Source organism: Eleutherodactylus coqui, chromosome 1, assembly GCF_035609145.1.
Source record: "Eleutherodactylus coqui strain aEleCoq1 chromosome 1, aEleCoq1.hap1, whole genome shotgun sequence".
Taxonomy (NCBI): domain Eukaryota; kingdom Metazoa; phylum Chordata; class Amphibia; order Anura; family Eleutherodactylidae; genus Eleutherodactylus; species Eleutherodactylus coqui.
Genome location: NC_089837.1, coordinates 268,653,120 through 268,674,650, shown reverse-complemented (window position 1 = coordinate 268,674,650; position 21,531 = coordinate 268,653,120). Strand labels below are relative to the sequence as shown.

General features: G+C 39.1%; 1 protein-coding gene across 1 annotated transcript in view; it reads left to right on the top strand.

The window, feature by feature from the left end:
* Nucleotides 1–4,058: 4,058 nt before the first annotated feature.
* Nucleotides 4,059–21,531, top strand: part of LOC136633167 (myosin-binding protein H-like) — a 379,268-nt gene continuing 361,795 nt past the window's right edge. The window contains exon 1 of the mRNA XM_066608696.1: nt 4,059–4,346. Coding sequence (XP_066464793.1) covers nt 4,091–4,346 — 256 coding nt within the window. The 5' untranslated portion in view covers nt 4,059–4,090. The remainder of the gene's footprint in view (nt 4,347–21,531) is intronic.

Here is a 21,531-nt window from a genome sequence, read left to right as displayed (position 1 = left end):
CCATGGAGTGCAAACTATAATCTTTTGAGTGAGGATGGAAAATTCTCCTTAGATCTATCAATTTGCAGATTGCAGATTAGAAAACAGAAGAGCAGCTCATGGAGGTATCTATAGAGGGGCAAACATGAGATTAAAAGTCTCCTTCCAGTATGATACTGAAACCCTCAGCAAATTTAGCCAGTTTCTGAAGAGCTTTGGTCCCAAAAGAAATTTGCTTCTGGTTGTGAAAATAGTGGTTAGCAATAGTATACATGGGCCCAGAAATCAGGATCTTTAGAAAGATGTATAGTCCCACTTTGTCAATAAGTGAAGCTGCACAAGTGGAATTGAAGGATTTGTGAAAAGCTATTGATACTCTGCATGCTTTACAGCTTAAATGAGGAGCATTTAGTATTTATTACTAGTATTTATTTTCACAACTAGAAACACCAATGGCCACAAAATGGGTCTCTTGAAACCTAGCTATCATGATTTTCTTCTTGTTGTGTCTGTATAGAATTTCGCTACGGTTCTCTGATTTATTGAGATCTCTGGCATTATAAGTACAAAAGAACAGGAACACCATCTCATCCTAAACAAGCTATAGGTTATAAGGTCAGCAGGCCAGTCCCGCAGAAGAAAAGGAGTGAAGCAGGAAAAGGAGGAGAAGAGAAAAAGAGAGGACATAGGAAGGTATAAGTATTGGAACAAAAAGTAACAGAATCTTGGGCCCCAATTTAAGACTAACATTTGACAGTTGTCACTACAACATATTGTGTTGCAAGCCCTAAGTGAGGGGGAAAAAAAACAGTAGCAAGTCGCCATCTCCGTTGCAACCCATGCATCTAAAATTGATCCCCTAGGGAATAAGTTGTAGAATCTAGGCATTTGAATAAGATATGGAAGAAAACAATTTCAGTTGCAGAGATCCCTCAGGGCTCCTTCGTTTAATGATAACTAGTAAACAGAACTGTGAAAATAGAGCCCAGGAAGAACCAGTCCCACCCCTGCTCCAACCATGCCTAACACTCTCACATAACAATGAACCATTGGACCATTTATACTTGGGGATGATCAAATAACTTGAGCAGAAATTTAGGACAGCACCTCAGCATTCATGCAGTTGACCTCGCACCGGGCCAAACAAAGAACATAAGATGAAAACTCTTGCAGAGATGAGAATATATTCCCTAAGTAGTCAAGGAATGGGCTCTTGTAGAGCTTCGTCTTGCCTCAGATTCAGTAGGGTACCATTTCTCTCTGGGTGGCAGGTGTGGAGGCATAAGTGACTTTGGCCAATTCAGTAGTGTAATCATAGGTAGCTCAAATGTGGCAAGGAATATAGAAAGATCTGCCATCGCACTTGACACTGAAATGGAAGGGGTAACCCCATCTGCATGTTATGTCCTTCTCCTTTAGGACCGCGAGTAGTACACATAAAGCCCTGTGGCGCTTAAGTGTCCACCTAGCTAGATTATGGATGGCAGTGAGCGTAACGTCTTTGAACTTGAAAGGACCCTTTTCTTCTCCTCATAAAAATGGATCTTCCAAATCACTTCATATGAGTGAGAAGGGTTTGAGACCTTGGGGCCTAGGAATCTGTTGAGCCTGTCAATTTCCACATGGGACATAGCAGTACATCAAATAACGCATTTTTGTGCCCACTCTTCCAATCATGCTGGCTCTACCTCCTCGCTCAACCCTTTAATGTGGATATTGTTGTGATGGTTTTCAATATCGTCCAAATGCGTAAGGATATCATTTATCTGATTTGAGTGTTCCTGTAGGACTGCATGATGATCGTTTATATGTGTAAACATCTGATCTTGATTGACCTCAACCTCTGCTAAATTATGTCTTATGTGTTGTACCTCACCTCTTTCTGTAGGGACTCCAGAGCCTGCGTATTAGACGACTCCAAGTAGGCGAACAAGCTGTCCAAATTCTTTTTGGTGGAGATGGCCTTAAGGGCCTACCAATGCCAATCAACTAGGTCCTCAGTGTTTGGGGAGCAGGAGGAATTTCTCCCCGCTGGAACATATGGAGGAGAGGGGCCAGAGGAGCAGTGGGACCACTGCATGCTAGAAGTGTGTTGAAGGGCCAGTGTGTGTAAGGAGCCTAGCAGACTTCCGCTTACCACCTTCTCTGTGGAAGGCTGCAGGGTTCCATAAGGGGACCTCCCCGCTGTCCCACTCCTACATATTGGAGGGTCCAACGCAGGAGACACGAACGTGGAGTGCGGCTGCCATCGCCATCTTGGGAGACTGAGCCATGCTGTGCTGACAGGGCTGAACACTGAAATATAGCACTACGGAGCCCAAATCATTTTCTGCTGGGGCAGAGGTTCTTTTGCACTGACCTATCTTCCAGAGTAGATGCTAAGAGGTACCTATAAAGTTAATTATATGTTGGGGTCTCCAGGACTGCTGGAACCACGCATAGTAATTTGCCATCCGCTAAGCCATGCTTCCCCTTTCCATGATCTATTTATACTCCGGACTATGACTGTAACAAGGGAGCATAGTCTACATATAGAGCAGTGGTCGCCAACCAGTGGCTTGCAATTCCGTGCTATAACTTGCCAAGGTAGTCCTGAGTTATAACCATATGCACTGGCAATTGACATTAATGCAGACATATACAAACCGCCAAACAGCTCCAATTCAGATGGCTTAATACTTACTGCACATGTACATTAGAACTACATGCTGCTTTTCAGCGTGACACGTGTTGCATGGCCAAAGCTTGGAATATAGCTCAGTTATATTGCATATGAATGCAAGTGAATAGGGTCATCGGGTTTGGATTTCTTGTGATTGTTTGGTCATGGTAACTTCCCAGTCATGTCATGATCACATTCAGTTACAGTAAGTTGCAATGTAGCAGGGCCATGGTGCAATATTTAGTCAAATAATAATAATAATAATCTTTATTTGTATAGCGCCAACTTATTCCGCAGTGCTTTCAGGCATGGAATAAATGCAAAACAATACAACAATTACAATGTGAGGTACATTCAGTTTGAAACAAATAGGGTGGGGTTGGTACAGGAGGTCAAAGGGGGGTGGGGAGTAGCGAGGCATGGGGAACAGCACGCAAAATAAATTTACTATCAGAGATATACATATCTATAATCAATACTCTAAGCACATTAAATAATGCAAGGTTCTTGGTATATAATTCGAATCCCAATGGAATTATATCTCAATAGAAATATATAGATGCACGTTAAACCATGGCTGGCTCCTAACACTAATACTAGGTGGTAAATCTCATCGTTGGTAAAAAGGCCAATGTAATTCATATGAATGTTATCCTACCTTCCCTGGTTTTATTTGTAAGCTTAGTCCCAAGAGAGGAGCATTCTGAGAGGTAGGAACCCAACTTTCCCTGGTTGAGATTTACCACCTGGTATTAGCGTTAGGACCCATCTGAGAGCTTGGTCACCTGGACGTTGGTAAATGGGCCAATGTAATTCGGTCAAATTATATACCAAGAACCTTGCATTTATTTAATGTGGTTATAGTATTAATTATAGATATGTATACCTCTGATAGTAAATTTATTTTGTGTGCTGTTGCCATTTTTGGTTTCTGCTTCTACTGTATGTTGCAGCCATGCTTTAACGCTAACCCATATATTTCTATTGAGATATATATTTCCATTGGGTAGTGCTGACCTATTTTATATTTTTTTTATAACAAAAGAGATGGATGCAATTCCTCGCCTTCTTGCTCTCTATATTGGGAGATTGCTCCATGCACCATTTTTTTCCCACCCAGAAATTCTGCAATATTTTTATGAATTATGGTTTAAAGTTCCCTGTATTAAAATCACATAAACCAAAATTAAATTCAAGACATTTATCTTCCTAGATTGATCATTAGTAATTTATATTAGTCTATAGAGGATGCTAGGACTGGTTATACCTCTGAAACTTGTCAGGAGAAGCTATTTTTGTCCTAAGAATTTGAGTGCCCAAATGCTCTAAATATACAGAGACAGTTTGTACTAAAACAGATGGTAAAATGCCTGACAGGAGCCTATATAAATCAGAACTCTCTAAGGTTTTTACTGTCACACTGCTGCTGTAAGGGAAAGAGACTCAATCATGCCAGCAAAGGTCCCCATAAAAAAGTCCCCAGCACCCTCTAAAGCTGTACAGGGCAAGCCTGCAGCTGCAAAGGTGGCTGCTCCATCACAGACAGTTGAAGAATCTAGCACTAAAGACCTTGATAATCTCGCATTAATTCCAGAAACGCCTGCTCCGCTTACTGAGGCTCCTGGAGCGGATTACACTGCCCCTGCTCCAGAGGTTATTGCAGAAGCTGCCGAGACTGTGAAGGAGACACCTCCTCCAAAAGACGGTAAGGACATTCAGTCCATGAACTAAGATGCACATTTCGAGAGTAGTGTGGAGGGTTAAATGTGTTGTGAGACTATGGACATTAGACTGCTGTTCCCACCTGCTGTTTTATCTGTGGTTTTATTTTCATATAATAATAATAATAATGAAGACCATGTTAGTAACAGCTTCCTGCTGACTGTAGCCCTTATTCTTGCTTAGCCTTCCATCATGTATAAAAAAGGGACCTTTGTCTGAAGAGTGGGATATATTTGGCATATATGCCCCAATCTTTCTGAGGACATACTCTGAACATGACAAAAAAAATTGTATGGATATATATGTATATATTAAAGTAAAGTAACTGTGTGAACAGGACATACGTTCACAGACTGTCATTACAGTATTAGATTAGGGAAACAGCAGTAAGAGCTCTGGAGCCAAGCCATCCAATCACGCCTGAACCTCTCCTTTTTGTTAAAGGCACTAGTATACACGCTTTCATACCAGCAGTTATTAACTGACTTTATAATATTGCAGATAGAGGAGTTGGAGCTACCAAGATGTGTATAATTGGAGTGCATAGAATATTTGGAGGTTGATCTGCATCTAAGTTCAATAGAGCTAGAGCAGGGTTGGGAGGAATCTGAATCTTGCTAAAGTTTGTGATAAGGTGAAAGGCCTGGCCTCAGAGACTGAAGATATAGGGCAATCCCACCACAAATGCAGCAGTGAACCATCCGTGGACCCGTGTCTCCAGCAACACTTGGAGAAATGGGGAGCCATTTTATTTAAAGTGCAGGGAGTTAAATACCATCTATGCAGAATTTTGTGAGCGTTTTCAAAGTGGTTTGCTTATTGGCAAGTTAACTGAATTAAGGAATATGTTTTGTACCACTGGTTTGTCCGAGATCTGGATTTTTAGATCATCTTCCCATTTCGTGTTCATATTCTCCATATAATGCATAAAGAGCTGATTTAATATGGCATAGGGATAAGCCTTTGTTAGAACCTTGAAGTGATAAAAGCCAGGCATCAAGTTTTGATGGCACACTGATTCTTGTAGGGAGGGGATGTGGGATGGCTTTGTAAGGTGGCTAATTTGCAAGTGTTTGAAATAATCTAATTTAGGGATGCTAAATATTTGGGATATTTCTAAAAATGTTTGCAAGTGCCCATCTTCCCAGAGCTGGTTAATATGGGTTAGGCCTAACTGTTTCCAAATGAAAAAAGATAAATTCTCAATGGCAATTTTAAGTACCCTTATTCCAGCTTTGTGGAGTGGGAAGGATATTAATTATATTTTTTTTGCTACCACGTTCCCCACATTGGTAACTGCAAGAAGAGTGGCTAAAGTTAGAGAGGGTATAGAGATTTTAAAAAATGAGCTAACAGATAGTATTGGTTAAATCTATAGTTCTCAATAGTGACCCACTATTTTATAAATTTAGTCACGCAAATCTAAGTTGATCTAATATGGTCGCTCCGTAACACTGAATAATGGAAGGGGATCTGAGGCTGCCATTTTTCCAATAGATGTGGAGGATATTTCTTCTGAGCCTGGGTTTCTTTTTCCCCCAGATGAAGGCCAATAGTGCAGATTGGATATCTTGAAAATAAGTGATTGAAAGGAAAATGGGAATGTTGTGAAGCAGCTATAATATTTGGGGGAAGATTATCATTTTAATAGCTGATATTCTGCCAAGCAAAGAGATCCCATATGTTTCTAGTTTATTTAGTTCTGTTTTGTTGGATGAAAGAAAGAGCTTAAAATTCTGGTCAAAGAGTTTGGACAAAGGGAAGGTTAGATGCATGCCTATATAGGAAAGAGCTTCTTCAGTCCAGAAAAAAAAAATATTTTTTTTTGTGGGGGAAGAGACTACAAATTTTTTAATACCTATAATGAGAATTTGGGATTTGGAGTTAATTGTGTAGTAAGAGTTCTCAGGAAACTTGTTGATTAATGATGTTTACTGCCGGCAAAGATAGAGTTGGCTTCAATAAGGCTAGTATGACGTTGTTGTCATAAAGACCAATTTTATGCCCTTTAGTACTCACCCAGAAATGTCTGGGGATGCCCTAATCTGTTCCGCGAAGGGTTCCATTAGCAGAGCCAATATTAATGGGGACATGGTGCAATTCTGTCTAGTACTATTAGCCTGGGTTCGCACAGGGTGGATTTGCTGCGGTTTTGCCGCGGATTGCCGTCGCATATCCGCACTGCGGCAAAATCACAGCATTTGCAGTGCAATGCAGCACAAATGAGTTTTCCAAAAAGCTGTTCTCACAGGGCGGATTTTTTCCGCACAGCCGCAGTGCGGAGATGCAACTGCGGCGCGGTTTTCAAAGATGCAGCATGTCCATTATTCTGTCTTTTCCGCAGCGCTTTTTTGTTCATAGACCTCTATGGATGCAGCAAAATCCGCGGCAAAAAGTAAAAAACGCTGCGAAAAAACCGTGTGCGGATTTTTCCGCAAGAAAATCCGCAAGCCAAAATTAACCTTTAAAGCGGTTTTGCCGCAGAAGCATTTCTTCTGTGGCAAAACTGCAACGGAAAAACCGCGGCAAAACCACAGCAAATTCGCCCTGTGTGAACCCAGCCTTACTGATCAAAAAGGTTTTGGACGTGAAGCTTAAAAAATATAGGGACATTGTGGCAGACAGGAAACTTCCCCTGAAATCAATCTTCTCAGGGACAACCCATAGGTAGTCCCAATGTACCCTGAGGGATCTGGAAGAGACAAAACCCCTGCTCAAGCTGGTTGAAAAAATGATGCATCAGGCCATTATAGATAGACCTTTAACTGAACATTTCTTCAGAAATTCGCAAAGGCTGGTTTTAGGATAATACATTCATATGCATACCACTAGGTGTCAGGGATCGTTTAGAGACAATAGGCAGATGGTATGGCAGAACCATATCTTGGATGAAGTAAATTTGTAGAATTTGTAGAAAATGAGAAGAAGGCAGTATACAGTGCTTCTTAGGTGATTTGTTATGTAATCCAGGGGAGCAATATACAAAACACTGTGTCTCTTTAGAGACTTGATATGATCTTTCTGTTGAAGAATTACAGTAGGTATCCCTTTAAAAATGGGAGTACAGGCCTATTATTAAACAGACATGACAGTGCACAGTACCTTTCCCTATCTTGCTTTATGCAGCCTCTACATTGTTTTTTCCAGTGAGGAAGTCCTTCCCTCTCTTTCCCAGGCTTGAAATAATAGATTCAATCTGCCCGACAAGATGGCAGCCGCTGTATGAACAAAGCCCTGTGAAGCCAAAATAGTGGATCCTGGTGGTGCTGGGCCTGTAAAGAGAATCTTTCTGGACTCCAGTCGCAAAAGGTCTGACCACCTTCCCTCTCTGGGGCTCTGGCTCTGGTTAGAAGCACTGTCATGTCATGTGTATAGAAAGAGCTTTCTCTCTCCTCTTTTCAGCGCTGCAATCGGGAGTGCCGCAGGTCAGAGCACAAGCTAAGATGGGATGACAGATATCGGCAATCCCTGTTATCCCTGACAAAGAGCAGGAGTGGCAGCCACCGCGGTCAGGTGAGCTGCAGGGCTGGGCCTCCACTGGGCGGCAGCATGTGGCAAATCTTGGCCAGAAGCACCAAAGCTTCAGTAGGCCACAACAGACTGCAAGAGCACTAAATGTGTTCCAGGGAACTCTCACCTAGGATGGGAAAAGGATAGCTAACACTAGAGAAAAGAGGATTCAAAAAGATCTAGACAAGCTGGAACAGAGGGCTTCAACTAACAGAATGCAAAGTCCTACCCTGGGCAAGAAAGAGAAAAAAAGACACAAATTAGAACAAGTTCAGAGAAGAGCTAATGGGATGATGAGTGGTCTGCAAACCATGTCCTTTAAAGAAAGGTTAAAGGATCTGGGAAATAAGAAGGCTGAGAGGAGACTTAATAGCTGTCTACAAATATGTGAAGGGCTGCCACAGTGCAGAGGGATCAAACCCTATTCTCATTTGCACAAGGAAAGACTAGAAACAATGAATTGAAACTGAAAGGAAGGAGATACAGATAAGATATTAGAAAAACTTTTCGATAGTGAGGATTCAGAAAATAAAAGTCAAGGAGAGCGCCAGACAACTTTAGAGGCAATCAATAATAAGATATAACGACTCACCTGGTGCCAGACATGTCACCCTAAGGTGATCATGTCAGCACCCAGTGTCCCGGTAGGCATATAGCATTTACTTTACAAATAAATGCAAAATCCACTGAATTGAAATAACTGGAGAGCTGCAGATTTCACCAAAACTCCATTCCTCATAAGAGGTCGGATAGTACAAAGATAAAGTAAGAAAAAAAACGGTAATCCTGCGCTGCTTCTCATTAAAGAGGACTGATTTTTAAAAAAAATTTCAACGGTCAACTTCAGATTAGAGACAAAACATTTATTAGTACAATAAAAGGTCACAGCCTCATATAAAAAAACAGGCAATACTTGCGGAACAATATGCAACGCGTTTCGGCATGCTAGACGCCTTTCTCAAGCATCAGAAGAAGGCGTCTAGCACGCCGAAACGCGTTGCAAGTATTGCCTGTTTTTTTTATATGAGGCTGTGACCTCTTATTGTACTAATAAATGTTATGTCTGTAATCTGAAGTTGACCGTTGACATTTTTAAAAAAAATCGGTACTCTTTAATGAGATGCAGCGCAGGATTACTGTTTTTTTCTTACTTTATCGATAGTGAGGGTGATCAGATGAGTGGAACTGGTTGCCAAGGGAGGTGGTGAGTTTTCCTTTAATGGAAGTTTTCAAACAGAGGCTGGACAGACATCTGTCTGGGATGGTTTAGTGATCTTGCATTGAGCAGGGAGTTGGACCCGATGACACAGGAGGTCCCTTCCAACTCTACCATTCTATGTGATCTGAATATTGCCAACCACAGTCCATTATTCTCTTACTTAGGTCAAGTGACATTTTAAATAATTATTTCTTTATTAAAATTATTATGTAGTAATTAACATAACAAACTTGAGAAGTAACAGCCTAGGTCTAAAACAAAAACTCTATAAGTAAAAAAGGGTGTTAAATGGAGTGTGTACATTAACATTATTTGCATGAGTCCACAAAAAGATGAGTAAAGATTAAAAAGAATAATAAAAGGAGTAGGAGTAAACTGTCCACCATGACTGAGTACCATAGAAAGGAAAAAGAAAAAGAAAAGAACAGTGGTTGAAGAGATCAAAACAGACCATATTGTCTCTCACGCCATATGGGCCCAGCCTAAACAATGCATCTCTGAAGAAATAACAATGTAGGTAATGTGTACACTATGTTTTTTTTTAGACAAATATTTAATCCAAGGTGCCCAGGAAAAAATGAGGAGGTTTTAGTAACGTATCTATAAAAATTTAGTCTCTCCAAATGATACGTAAGATTAATGGAATTAATAATTTTGATCAAAGAGATGCATCTGAAGATTCCCATTTTTCTGCATTTCAAGTAAGATGCAAGAAAGATATCGGAGATAAACTTCCATCTTTTTATTCAGTTATTATCTGTAGACTAAAAGCCAAGAGCCAGGTCCAGGCCTACAAAAAATGATGTGGTACAGTATAAGTAAAATAAAAAATTATGTTCCAGAAAGAACAAATGACAGGGCAGGACCACCACAAAAAAGTAGGTACCCTTGAGACCATAAACTCTCCAACATGTTTCAGGGATAGAACTATTTATTTTGGTGAGTCCAGCAGGAGTTAGATACCAATGCTTGTTAAACATTTTTAGTTCAAGACAGGGCCATCGTTCAATCCTCCAGTTGGAATCAATGTTTAAAGCTTTGTTCCAATAATTGCATATGAAAAGATTTGCTTCGAGGAGCTAGGGAAAAAAATAAGAGATGGAAATGTCCTTGGATGCCCGAGTAGGCTAGAAAAAAATAAATAAAATCAGACTTGGTTCCCCATCTAGGGATCAATGCGGGAATCTTAGAAAGGCAAAAAACATACTACTAGGTATTGGAAACGACTTACAAAGTGTAAGAAAATTTAATATATAAAATTGTTAAGAATAGTCTGGAGTTTGGGATAGAAATTGCTGCAATTCTAAAAATTTAGAGAATGCGTGGCAAAATCATCATTTTAACCGCTGCTATCCTTCCCACCCAGAAAATAAAGGGTTTATAAAGTAATTTTAGAGTTATGGAATGTTTCTAAGCATGGGCAAATAATTTTTGATGAATGTTTAGGAACTAGAGTTTGTTAAATGAATACCTAGTTAAGGTATGGAATGGTCATTCCATACATATGGGAAGGAATCACATATGTTTTTTAGTTTTATCATCAATCCCAACACCCAGCAATTGGGATTTTGTAATGTTTACACTAAAATGTGAAATATTTCCAAAATCAGACATTTCTGATTTGGCCTGTTTTTTAAAGAGGAGATTATCCCCCTCTACTCTTCCTTAGTCCGACCACATCTGGAATACTGTGTCCAGTTTTGGGCATCCCACTCAAAAAGAAATAGACAAACTGGAGCAAAGTCAGAGAAGAGTTACAAAGATGGTGAGCAGTCTGCAAATCATGTCCTATGAGGAACAGTTAAAGAATCTGGGAATGTTTAGCTTGCAAAAAGGAAGGCGGAGAGGAGACTTAATAGCTGTCTACAAATATCTGAAGGGCTGTCACAATGCAGAGTGATCAGCCCTATTCTCATTTGCACAAGGAAAGACTAGAAGCAATGGGATGAAACTGAAAGGGAGGAGACACAAATTAAATTTTAGAAAAATCTGTGAGGGTGACCAATGAGTGGAACAGGTGGCCACTGGAGGTGGTGAGTACTCCTTCAATGGAAATCTTCAGACAGAGGCTGTAGAAATATCTGTCTGGGATGATTTAGTGAATTCTGCACTGAGTAGGGGGTTGGACCCGATGACCCTGGAGGTCCCTTTCATTCTATAATTCTATGAGATAGGGTCCTTTAACCCCTTGAGTGGCACGCCCGGAAAAGTTCCGTGACGAGCTCCACTGCTCATAGCAACATAGCCCGGAAGATTTCCGGGCTATGTATCACTATGGGAGCTGCAGAGCACAATGCCACAAGCTGTGACAGTGTGCTCTGCCTGCACAGACCCACAGAGAGCAGTGCAGGGCTTTGAAAAACCAGCAGAAGATATTGCCGGCATATCGGCAATGTCCTGCTTTGTTTACAGGTTGCCATAGAGACCATCGGCTTGTCAGAAGCAAGCCGATGGTCTCTGTGGCAGGGAGAGCTTGGTGCTTGGCTGTCAGAGGACAGCTAGGTACCAGCTCTTACAGCAGAGATCAGAGAAAACCTCCGATCTCTGCTGTGTTAACCCTTTACATGCTGCAGTCTATGTGACTGCAGCATGTAAAGGGCTGTCACTGCAGCATGTAAAGGGCTGTCACCATCGGACCCCTGGAATGTGATCAGGGGTCCTGATGGGTCCCTGTGGAAGTCCCCTAAAGGGACAAAAAAAAATAAAAAATTTTAAAAAAATTAAAAAAAAAAAAAAGTTAAAAAATTATTAAAAAAATTAAAAAACACTTGTCTCCCTTTACTTTGTAAAAAAATCAAAAATACAATCACACATGTGGTATCCATGTGCGTCGTAATGACCCAGAGAAGGAAGTTAATACATTATTTAACCCCTTTAATGACATGGCCCCTTTTTTCTTTTTTCCCCCATTTCTTTTTTTCCTCCCCCCTGTTTAAAAAATCACAACTTGTCCCGCAAAAAACAAGCCCTTATATGGCCATGTCAATGGAAAAATGAAAAAGTTATGGCTCTTGAGACGCAACTGCAAAACTAGTTGAAATTCAATGATTAGACCATTTTAAAAAACCTGCCCTGGTGGGCACGACAGGGTGGTAGGAAACCTGCCACTCAAGGGGTTAAAGTTCAGGTGACATCATTTGCATAGATGCCTACTTTGTGTTTCTGATGTACTAATTTAATTTCTTTGATGTTATTATTTGTTCTAATATGTTCAGCTAGAGATCCATAAGATTTATCACCGTGACAGCCAATTTCCCTTAGCTTAATTATTAGAACCGTATCACCGAAGGGAACCACTGATTATTAAAATATAACTTTTATTCAAATTAAATAAAAACGTGCGTGATCAAACTTGTGAATTGTGTGCCTCTTCTTTACTAGGATAACACCGATATATTGATATTTTGTCGTAATGTTTTGTTTTTATGTTTATGTCCTCATATTTATTGCTGACTGTAAATTAGAACATAAAGATCCTGCACAGTAAACTTTACTGTGTGGGAAAGAAAGATTCCTTTATTCTTTCTTATTTATTGTTCTGTTTCGCAAATATACGGCTCCGTTCACCTTATTAGATTTATTTAGTAAGCAAGCCTCAATGGACAACCAATTTTCAGTTGTCAATTCTTATATATATTTGCCCCACCAGTGGTTTGGTCAAGTCCCAAGGACTGTGACGTTGTATTGACCAGTCACCTATGTCCTATTAACACACTGATGTCAAATTTCTTACAGTCAGTCTCTGGTATTTAATGGGACATTCACAAAACCATATATATCAGTGTCCAGCGCTGTAATTTCAACTAATGGCGCTGCATTAAACGGCTGTATATATATGTCTTGCATTCATTCATCATTCAGCCATACTGTTTACTTGTGAATGGCTTATATGAGGCTGTCATGGATCCACATATAGTTGACAATGTGGAAACTATCAGCCCTTTATTTGCATATTTGTATTCAGCATATCAAGTTATGGGGACTGAGTGTTAGTCTGATGGACTTAAATTTTATCACCCATCAAGACTCTCTTTAACCCCCTTTTTCTAGCAGTCATATTCAACATCTAAAGTTCTAGGGACTGAATATTAATCTGATGGATTTAGATTTTATCACCCATCAAAGCTCTCTTTGTCCCCATCTAATTACTATAGAACACCATCAACGCATTTCTACAGCTAGCATCGGTGTAGCTGCGTTATCAGGATGGTATAAATCAATATAGATGTGAACAGCCTGACCGACTGTGAATGAATGAGCATAGATAGTCTGTAGCCTCACTCCCAGGCTTTAAATAGCTCAAACCACGCCTCCCCTGTCAGGGGGCCCGTCACTGTTGCTCCAATGAGCTCACTCTGTCCAATGCAATCACATGGATAGCTGTGTACAGAGTGCAGGACTTCATTAACCCCTTATGGGATGATGTTTGTCGTTAATCTGTATATATGTTAGGACACTTCAATCAGAACAAGCACTTGCATTAGGTAATGTATCTTTTCATTGCACTGCCGATGCTTTTATTCAAAATGCATTTTAGGCAGGGATCTAAAATGTAATCATGGATATGGAGGATACTGGAACAACCCAGCCATTACTCCATTGATTCTCATATTATATTTAAATAGGAGTACTGAATGTAGTAGATGTTTGTTGTTTATATAAAACTCCCAATTATTATATACTAGCTGATATACCCAGCTTCGCCCGAGTTAATTTGGTACTGGTGTTTATCTGGTGTTCACACGGAAAATCTTCTGAAGCCGTGGTTACTTTAGAGATACCGGAAAAACATATGTTTACCATTTTGCATAGTTCTCTGCGTTACCCAGGAAACATCACGGGGAGGTAACCATGCGACGTTTCCTTTATATAAAATGACATCAGGAAGTGAGAGAATTAGATTTCATACGTAAAATTTGGACGCTAATTCTTTTGCACTTAGAATTGAATAATCGAGTTGGGACCCATTAACTTTTCCTATTTATGACATAATCAATGCCCGTGCCAAATTTCACATTTCTATGACACCGAAAAGTGTGAAAATTACATTCCGTATGTAAAATTTGGACGCTAACTCTTTTGCGCTTAGAATTGAATAATCGAGGTGGGACCCATTAACTTTTCCTATTTATGACATAATCAATGCCCGTGCCAAATTTCAAGATTCTATGACATTGGGAAGTGAGAGAATTAGATTTTGTACGTAAAATGTGGACGCCAATTCTTTTGCGCTTAGAATTGAACAATCAAGGTGGGACGCATTAACTTTTCCTATTTATGACATAATCAATGCCCGTTCCAAATTTCATGTTTCTATGACACCAAGAAGTGAGAGAATTAGATTCCGTACGTAAAATTTGGACGCTAATTCTTTTGCGCATAGAATTGAATAATCTAATTGGGACCCATTAGCTTTTCCTATTTATGACATAATCAATGCTGTTGCCAAATTTCACATTTCTATGACACCGTAAAGTGAGAAAAATACATTCCGTATGTAAAATTTGGACGCTAATTCTTTTGCGCATAGAATTGAATAATCGAGTTAGGACCCATTAGCTTTTCCTATTTATGACATAATCAATGCTCCTGCCAAATTTCGAGTTTCTATGACACCGGGATGTGGGAAAATTACATTCCGTACGTAAAATTTGGACGCTAATTCTTTTGCGCATAGAATTGAATAATCGAGTTGGGACCCATTAGCTTTTCCTATTTATGACATAATCAATGCTCCTGCCAAATTTCGAGTTTCTATGACACCGGGATGTGGGAAAATTACATTCCGTACGTAAAATTTGGATGCTAATTCTTTTGCGCTTAGAATTGAATAATCGAATTGGGACCCATTAGCTTTTCCTATTTATGACATAATCAATGCTCGTGCCAAATTTCACGTTTCTATGACAGTGGAAAGTGAGAAAAATACATTTCGTACGTAAAATTTGGACGCTAATTCTTTTGCGCATAGAATTGAATTATGGAGTTGGGACCCATTAGCTTTTCCTATTTATGACATAATCAATGCTCATGCCAAATTTCACGTTTCTATGACACCGGAAAGTGAGAAAATTACACTACGTACGTAAAATTTTGACGCTAATTCTTTTGCGCATAGAATTGAATAATCGAGTTGGGACCCATTAATTTTCCTATTTATGACATATTCAATGCCCGTGCCAAATTTTAAGTTTCTATGTGAGAAAATTACATTCCGTACATAAAATTTGGACGCTAATTCTTTTGCGCCTAAAATTGAATAATCGAGTTGGGACCCATTAGCTTTTCCTATTTATGACATAATCAATGCTCATGCCAAATTTTGAGTTTCTATGACACCGGGAAGTGAGAGAATTAGATTACGTACGTAAAATTTGGACGCTAATTCTTTTGCGAATAGAATTGAATAATGGAGTTGGGACCCATTAGCTTTTCCTATTTATGACATAATCAATGCTCGTGCCAAATTTTGAGTTTCTATGACACCGGGAAGTGAGAGAATTAGATTACGTACGTAAAATTTGGACGCTAATTCTTTTGTGCATAGAATTGAATAATCGAGTTGGGACCCATTAACTTTTCCTATTTATGACATATTCTATGCCCGTGCCAAATTTTAAGTTTCTATGACATTGGGAAGTGAGAGATTTAGATTACGTACGTAAAATTCCGACGCTAATTCTTTGCGCTAGAATTGAATAATCGAGTTGGGACCCAATTTCTTTTCCTATTTTGGAGATAATCTATGCTTCTGCCAAAATTCATGTTTCTACGACATCGGGAAGTTGGAGAACTTTTGGCGAGTCAGTCAGTGAGTCAGTGAGGGCTTTCAGCTTTATATATATAGACTAGCTGATATACCCGGCTTCGCCCGAGTTAATTTGGTACTGGTGATTATCTGGTGTTCACACGGAAAAGCTTATGAAGTCGTGGTTACTTTAGAGATACTGAGGAAAAAAAATATGTTCACCATTTTGCATAGTTCTCTGCGTTACCCAGGAAATACCACGGGGAGGCAACCATGCGACGTTTCCTTTATATAAAATGACATCAGGAAGTGAGAGAATTAGATTACATACGTAAAATTTGGACACTAATTCTTTTGCGCTTAGAATTGAATAATCGAGTTGGGAGCCATTAGCTTTTCCTATTTATGACGTCATCAATGCTTGTGCCAAATTTCCCGTTTCTATGACACCGGAAAGTGAAAAAGTTACATTCCGTACGAAAAATTTCGACGCCAATTCTTTTGTGCATAGAATTGAATAATCGAGTTGGGACCTATGAACTTTTCCTATTTATGACATAATCAATGCTCGTGCCAAATTTCACGTTTCTATGACACCGGAAAGTGAAAAAATTACATTCCGCACGTAAAATTTGGACGCTAATTCTTTTGCGCATAAAATTGAATAATGGAGTTGGGACCCATTAGCTTTTCCTATTTATGACATAATCAATGCTCGTGCCAAATTTCCTGTTTCTATGACACCGGAAAGTGAAAAATTACCTTCCACATGTAAAATTTGGACGCCAATTCTTTTGCGCTAGAATTGAATAATGGAGTTGGGACCCATTAGCTTTTCCTATTTATGACATAATCAATGCTCGTGCCAAATTTCCTGTTTCTATGACACCGGAAAGTGAAAAAAATCACATTCCGCACGTAAAATTTGGACGCTAATTCTTTTGCGCATAGAATTAAATAATGGAGTTGGGACCCATTAGCTTTTCCTATTTATGACATAATCAATGCTCGTGCCAAATTTTACATTTCTATGACACCGGAAAGTGAAAAAATTACATTCCGCACGTAAAATTTCGACGCCAATTCTTTTGCGCTAGAATTTAATAATCGAGTTGGGACCCAATTTCTTTTCCTATTTTGGAGATAATCTATGGTCCTGCCAAAATTCATGTTTCTACGATATCGGGAAGTTGGAGAACTTTTGGCGAGTCAGTCAGTGAGTCAGTGAGTCAGTGAGTCAGTGAGGGCTTTCAGCTTTATATATATAGACTAGCTGATATACCCGACTACGCCCGAGTTAATTTGGTACTGGTGTTTATCTGGTGTTCACACGGAAAATCTTGCGAAGTCGTAGTTACTTTAGAGATACTGAAGAAAAACATATGTTCACCATTTTGCATAGTTCTCTGCGTTACCCAGGAAACACCACGTGGAGGAAACCATGCGACGTTTCCTTTATATAAAATGACATCAGGAAGTGAGAGAATTAGATTACGTACATAAAATTTGGACACTAATTCTTTTGCGCTTAGAATTGAATAATTGAGTTGGGACCCATTAACTTTCCATATTTATGACACAATCAATGCTTGTGTCAAATTTCATGTTTTTATGACATTGGGAAGTGAGAGATTTAGATTATCTACGTAAAATTTGGACGCTAATTCTTTTGCGCATAGAATTGAATAATGGTGTTGGGACCCATTAGCTTTTCCTGTTTATGACATAATCAATGCTCGTGCCAAATTTCCCGTTTCTATGACACCGGAAAGTGAAAAAATTACATTCCGCACGTAAAATTTTGACGCCAATTCTTTTGCGCTAGAATTGAATAATCGAGTTGGGATCCATTAGCGTTTCCTATTTATGACATAATCAATGCTTTTGCCAAATTTCACGTTTCTATGACACCGGAAAGTGAAAAAATTACATTCCGTACGTAAAATTTGGACGCTAATTCTTTTGCGCCTAGAATTGAATAATGGAGTTGGGACCCATTAGCTTTTCCTATTTATGACATAATCAATGCTCGTGCCAAATTTCCCGTTTCTATGACACCGGAAAATGAAAAAATTACATTCCGCACGTAAAATTTTGATGCCAATTCTTTTGCGCTAGAATTGAATAATCGAGTTTGGACCCATTAGCTTTTCCTATTTATGACATAATCAATGCTTGTGCCAAATTTCCCGTTTCTATGACACCGGAAAGTGAAAAAATTAGATTCCGTACGTAAAATTTCGACGCCAATTCTTTTGCGCTAGAATTGAATAATCGAGTTGGGACCCATTAGCTTTTCCTATATATATGACATAATCAATGCTCGTGCCAAATTTCACGTTTCTATGACACCGGAAAGTGAAAAAATTACATTCCGCACGTAAAATTTGGACGCTAATTCTTTTGCGCCTAGAATTGAATAATGGAGTTGGGACCCATTAGCTTTTCCTATTTATGACATAATCAATGCTCGTGCCAAATTTCCTGTTTGTATGACACCGGAAAGTGAAAAAATTACCTTCCGTACGTAAAATTTCTACGCCAATTCTTTTGCGCTAGAATTGAATAATCGAGTTGGGACCCATTAGCTTTTCCTATTTATGACATAATCAATGCTTGTGCCAAATTTCCCGTTTCTATGACACCGGAAAGTGAAAAAATTAGATTCCGTACGTAAAATTTCGACGCCAATTCTTTTGCGCTAGAATTGAATAATCGAGTTGGGCCCCATTAGCTTTTCCTATATATATATATGACATAATCAATGCTCGTGCCAAATTTCACGTTTCTATGACACCGGAAAGTGAAAAAATTAGATTCCGCACGTAAAATTTGGACGCTAATTCTTTTGCGCATAAAATTGAATAATGGAGTTGGGACCCATTAGCTTTATCTATTTATGACATAATCAATGCTCGTGCCAAATTTCACGTTTCTATGACACCGGAAAGTGAAAAAATTACCTTCCGCACGTAAAATTTCGACAACAATTCTTTTGTGCTAGAATTGAATAATCGAGTTGGGACCCATTAGCTTTTCCTATTTATGACATAATCAATGCTCGTGCCAAATTTCACGTTTCTATGACACCGGAAAGTGAAAAAATTACATTCCGCACGTAAAATTTTGATGCCAATTCTTTTGCGCTAGAATTGAATAATCGAGTTGGGACCCATTAGCTTTTCCTATTTATGACATAATCAATGCTTGTGCCAAATTTCCCGTTTCTATGACACCGGAAAGTGAAAAAATTAGATTCCGTACGTAAAATTTCGACGCCAATTCTTTTGCGCTAGAATTGAATAATCGAGTTGGGACCCATTCGCTTTTCCTATATATATGACATAATCAATGCTCGTGCCAACTTTCACGTTTCTATGACACCGGAAAGTGAAAAAATTACATTCCGCACGTAAAATTTGGACGCTAATTCTTTTGCGCCTAGAATTGAATAATGGAGTTGGGACCCATTAGCTTTTCCTATTTATGACATAATCAATGCTCGTGCCAAATTTCCTGTTTGTATGACACCGGAAAGTGAAAAAATTACCTTCTGTACGTAAAATTTCTACGCCAATTCTTTTGCGCTAGAATTGAATAATCGAGTTGGGACCCATTAGCTTTTCCTATTTATGACATAATCAATGCCTGTGCCAAATTTCATGTTTCTATGACACCGGAAAGTGAAAAAATTACATTCCGCACGTAAAATTTTGATGCCAATTCTTTTGCGCTAGAATTGAATAATCGAGTTGGGACCCATTAGCTTTTCCTATTTATGACATAATCAATGCTTGTGCCAAATTTCCCGTTTCTATGACACCGGAAAGTGAAAAAATTAGATTCCGCACGTAAAATTTGGACGCTAATTCTTTTGCGCTAGAATTGAATAATCTAGTTGGGACCCATTAGCTTTTCCTATATATATATGACATAATCAATGCTCGTGCCAAATTTCACGTTTCTGACACCGGAAAGTGAAAAAATTAGATTCCGCACGTAAAATTTGGACGCGAATTCTTTTGTGCATAAAATTGAATAATGGAGTTGGGACCCATTAGCTTTTCCTATTTATGACATAATCAATGCTCGTGCCAAATTTCACGTTTCTATGACACCGGAAAGTGAAAAAATTACCTTCCGCACGTAAAATTTCGACAACAATTCTTTTGTGCTAGAATTGAATAATCGAGTTGGGACCCATTAGCTTTTCCTATTTATGACATAATCAATGGTCGTGCCAAATTTCATGTTTCTATGACACCGGAAAGTGAAAAAATTACATTCCGCACGTAAAATTTTGACGCCAATTCTTTTGTGCTAGAATTGAATAATCGAGTTGAGACCCATTAGCTTTTCCTATGTATGACATAATCAATGCTCATGCCAAATTTCACATTTCTATGACACCGGAAAGTGAGAAAATTAGATTCCGTACGTAAAATTTGGACGCTAATTCTTTTGTGGTTAGAATTGAATAATCGAGTTGGGACCCAAATACTTTTCCTATTTATGACATTCAATGCCCGTGCCAAATTTTAAGTTTCTATGACATTGGGAAGTGACAGATTTAGATTATGTACGTAAAATTTCGACGCCAATTCTTTTGCGCTAGAATTGAATAATCGAGTTGGGACCCAAATACTTTTCCTATTTTGGAGATAATCTATGCTCGTGCCAAAATTCATGCTTCTACGATATCGGGAAGTTGGAGAACTTTTGGCGAGTCAGTCAGTCAGTGAGTCAGTGAGTCAGTGAGGGCTTTCAGCTTTATATATATAGATGATGCATTATGTGACACCATGCATAATGTTCAAATGATATATATAAATCACTTTGACACAAATACATGTCTAGACGAGATGCAGCCACTGTTTCATGATCACCATGTCATATTTGCATGTGATTTGTTTCCATCCATCTAATATATGTGACATATACTTTATTGTATCACTAGGACACAAAATCCCTCTGGTTAAGACACCATGCTTGATGTTCAAAAGAGAGTGTCAGTCACTCTGATAATCACAGGCATGTTATAAACGGGTGCATGCACTATTTTCACCCTATCATCTATATATGTGGTTCCATTGCAACCATCTGTACAATTAACTAAGTTATATGTTGGCACTCATCAATTGTTATTATCATTGGGAATAGATGATAGATTCTGTTAGATATAATGGGCATACCCCCCGTCGGGGAAACAAACCCCAGTCTCCTGTGTGACAGGCGGGGATACTCACCACTATACTAACGAGGAGTTTATTCATTTGATACATAAGGTATGCACTTGTCTACAAACCACATGGAGGTGACATACACACAAAGTGGTCGTCACATAGTACCGTCTCACCTATATGGGCTATTGGAAGTCAAAAAACTCCATTACAACATAGTAACATAGTAACATAGTATGTAAGGCCGAATGAAGACATTGTCCATCTAGTCCAGCCTGTCTATCCTACTGTGTTGATCCAGAGGAAGGCAAAAAACCCCAAGGCCAGAAGCCAATTAGCCCTTTTGGGGGAAAAATTCCTTCCCGACTCCCTAATGGCAATCAGACTGTTCCCTGGATCAACCCCTAATAGTTCCTACCTGCCTGTATACCAGGATTGACACTTAACCTAATATTTATATCCTGTAATATACTTCTTCTCCAGAAAGACATCAAGTCCCCTTTTAAACTCC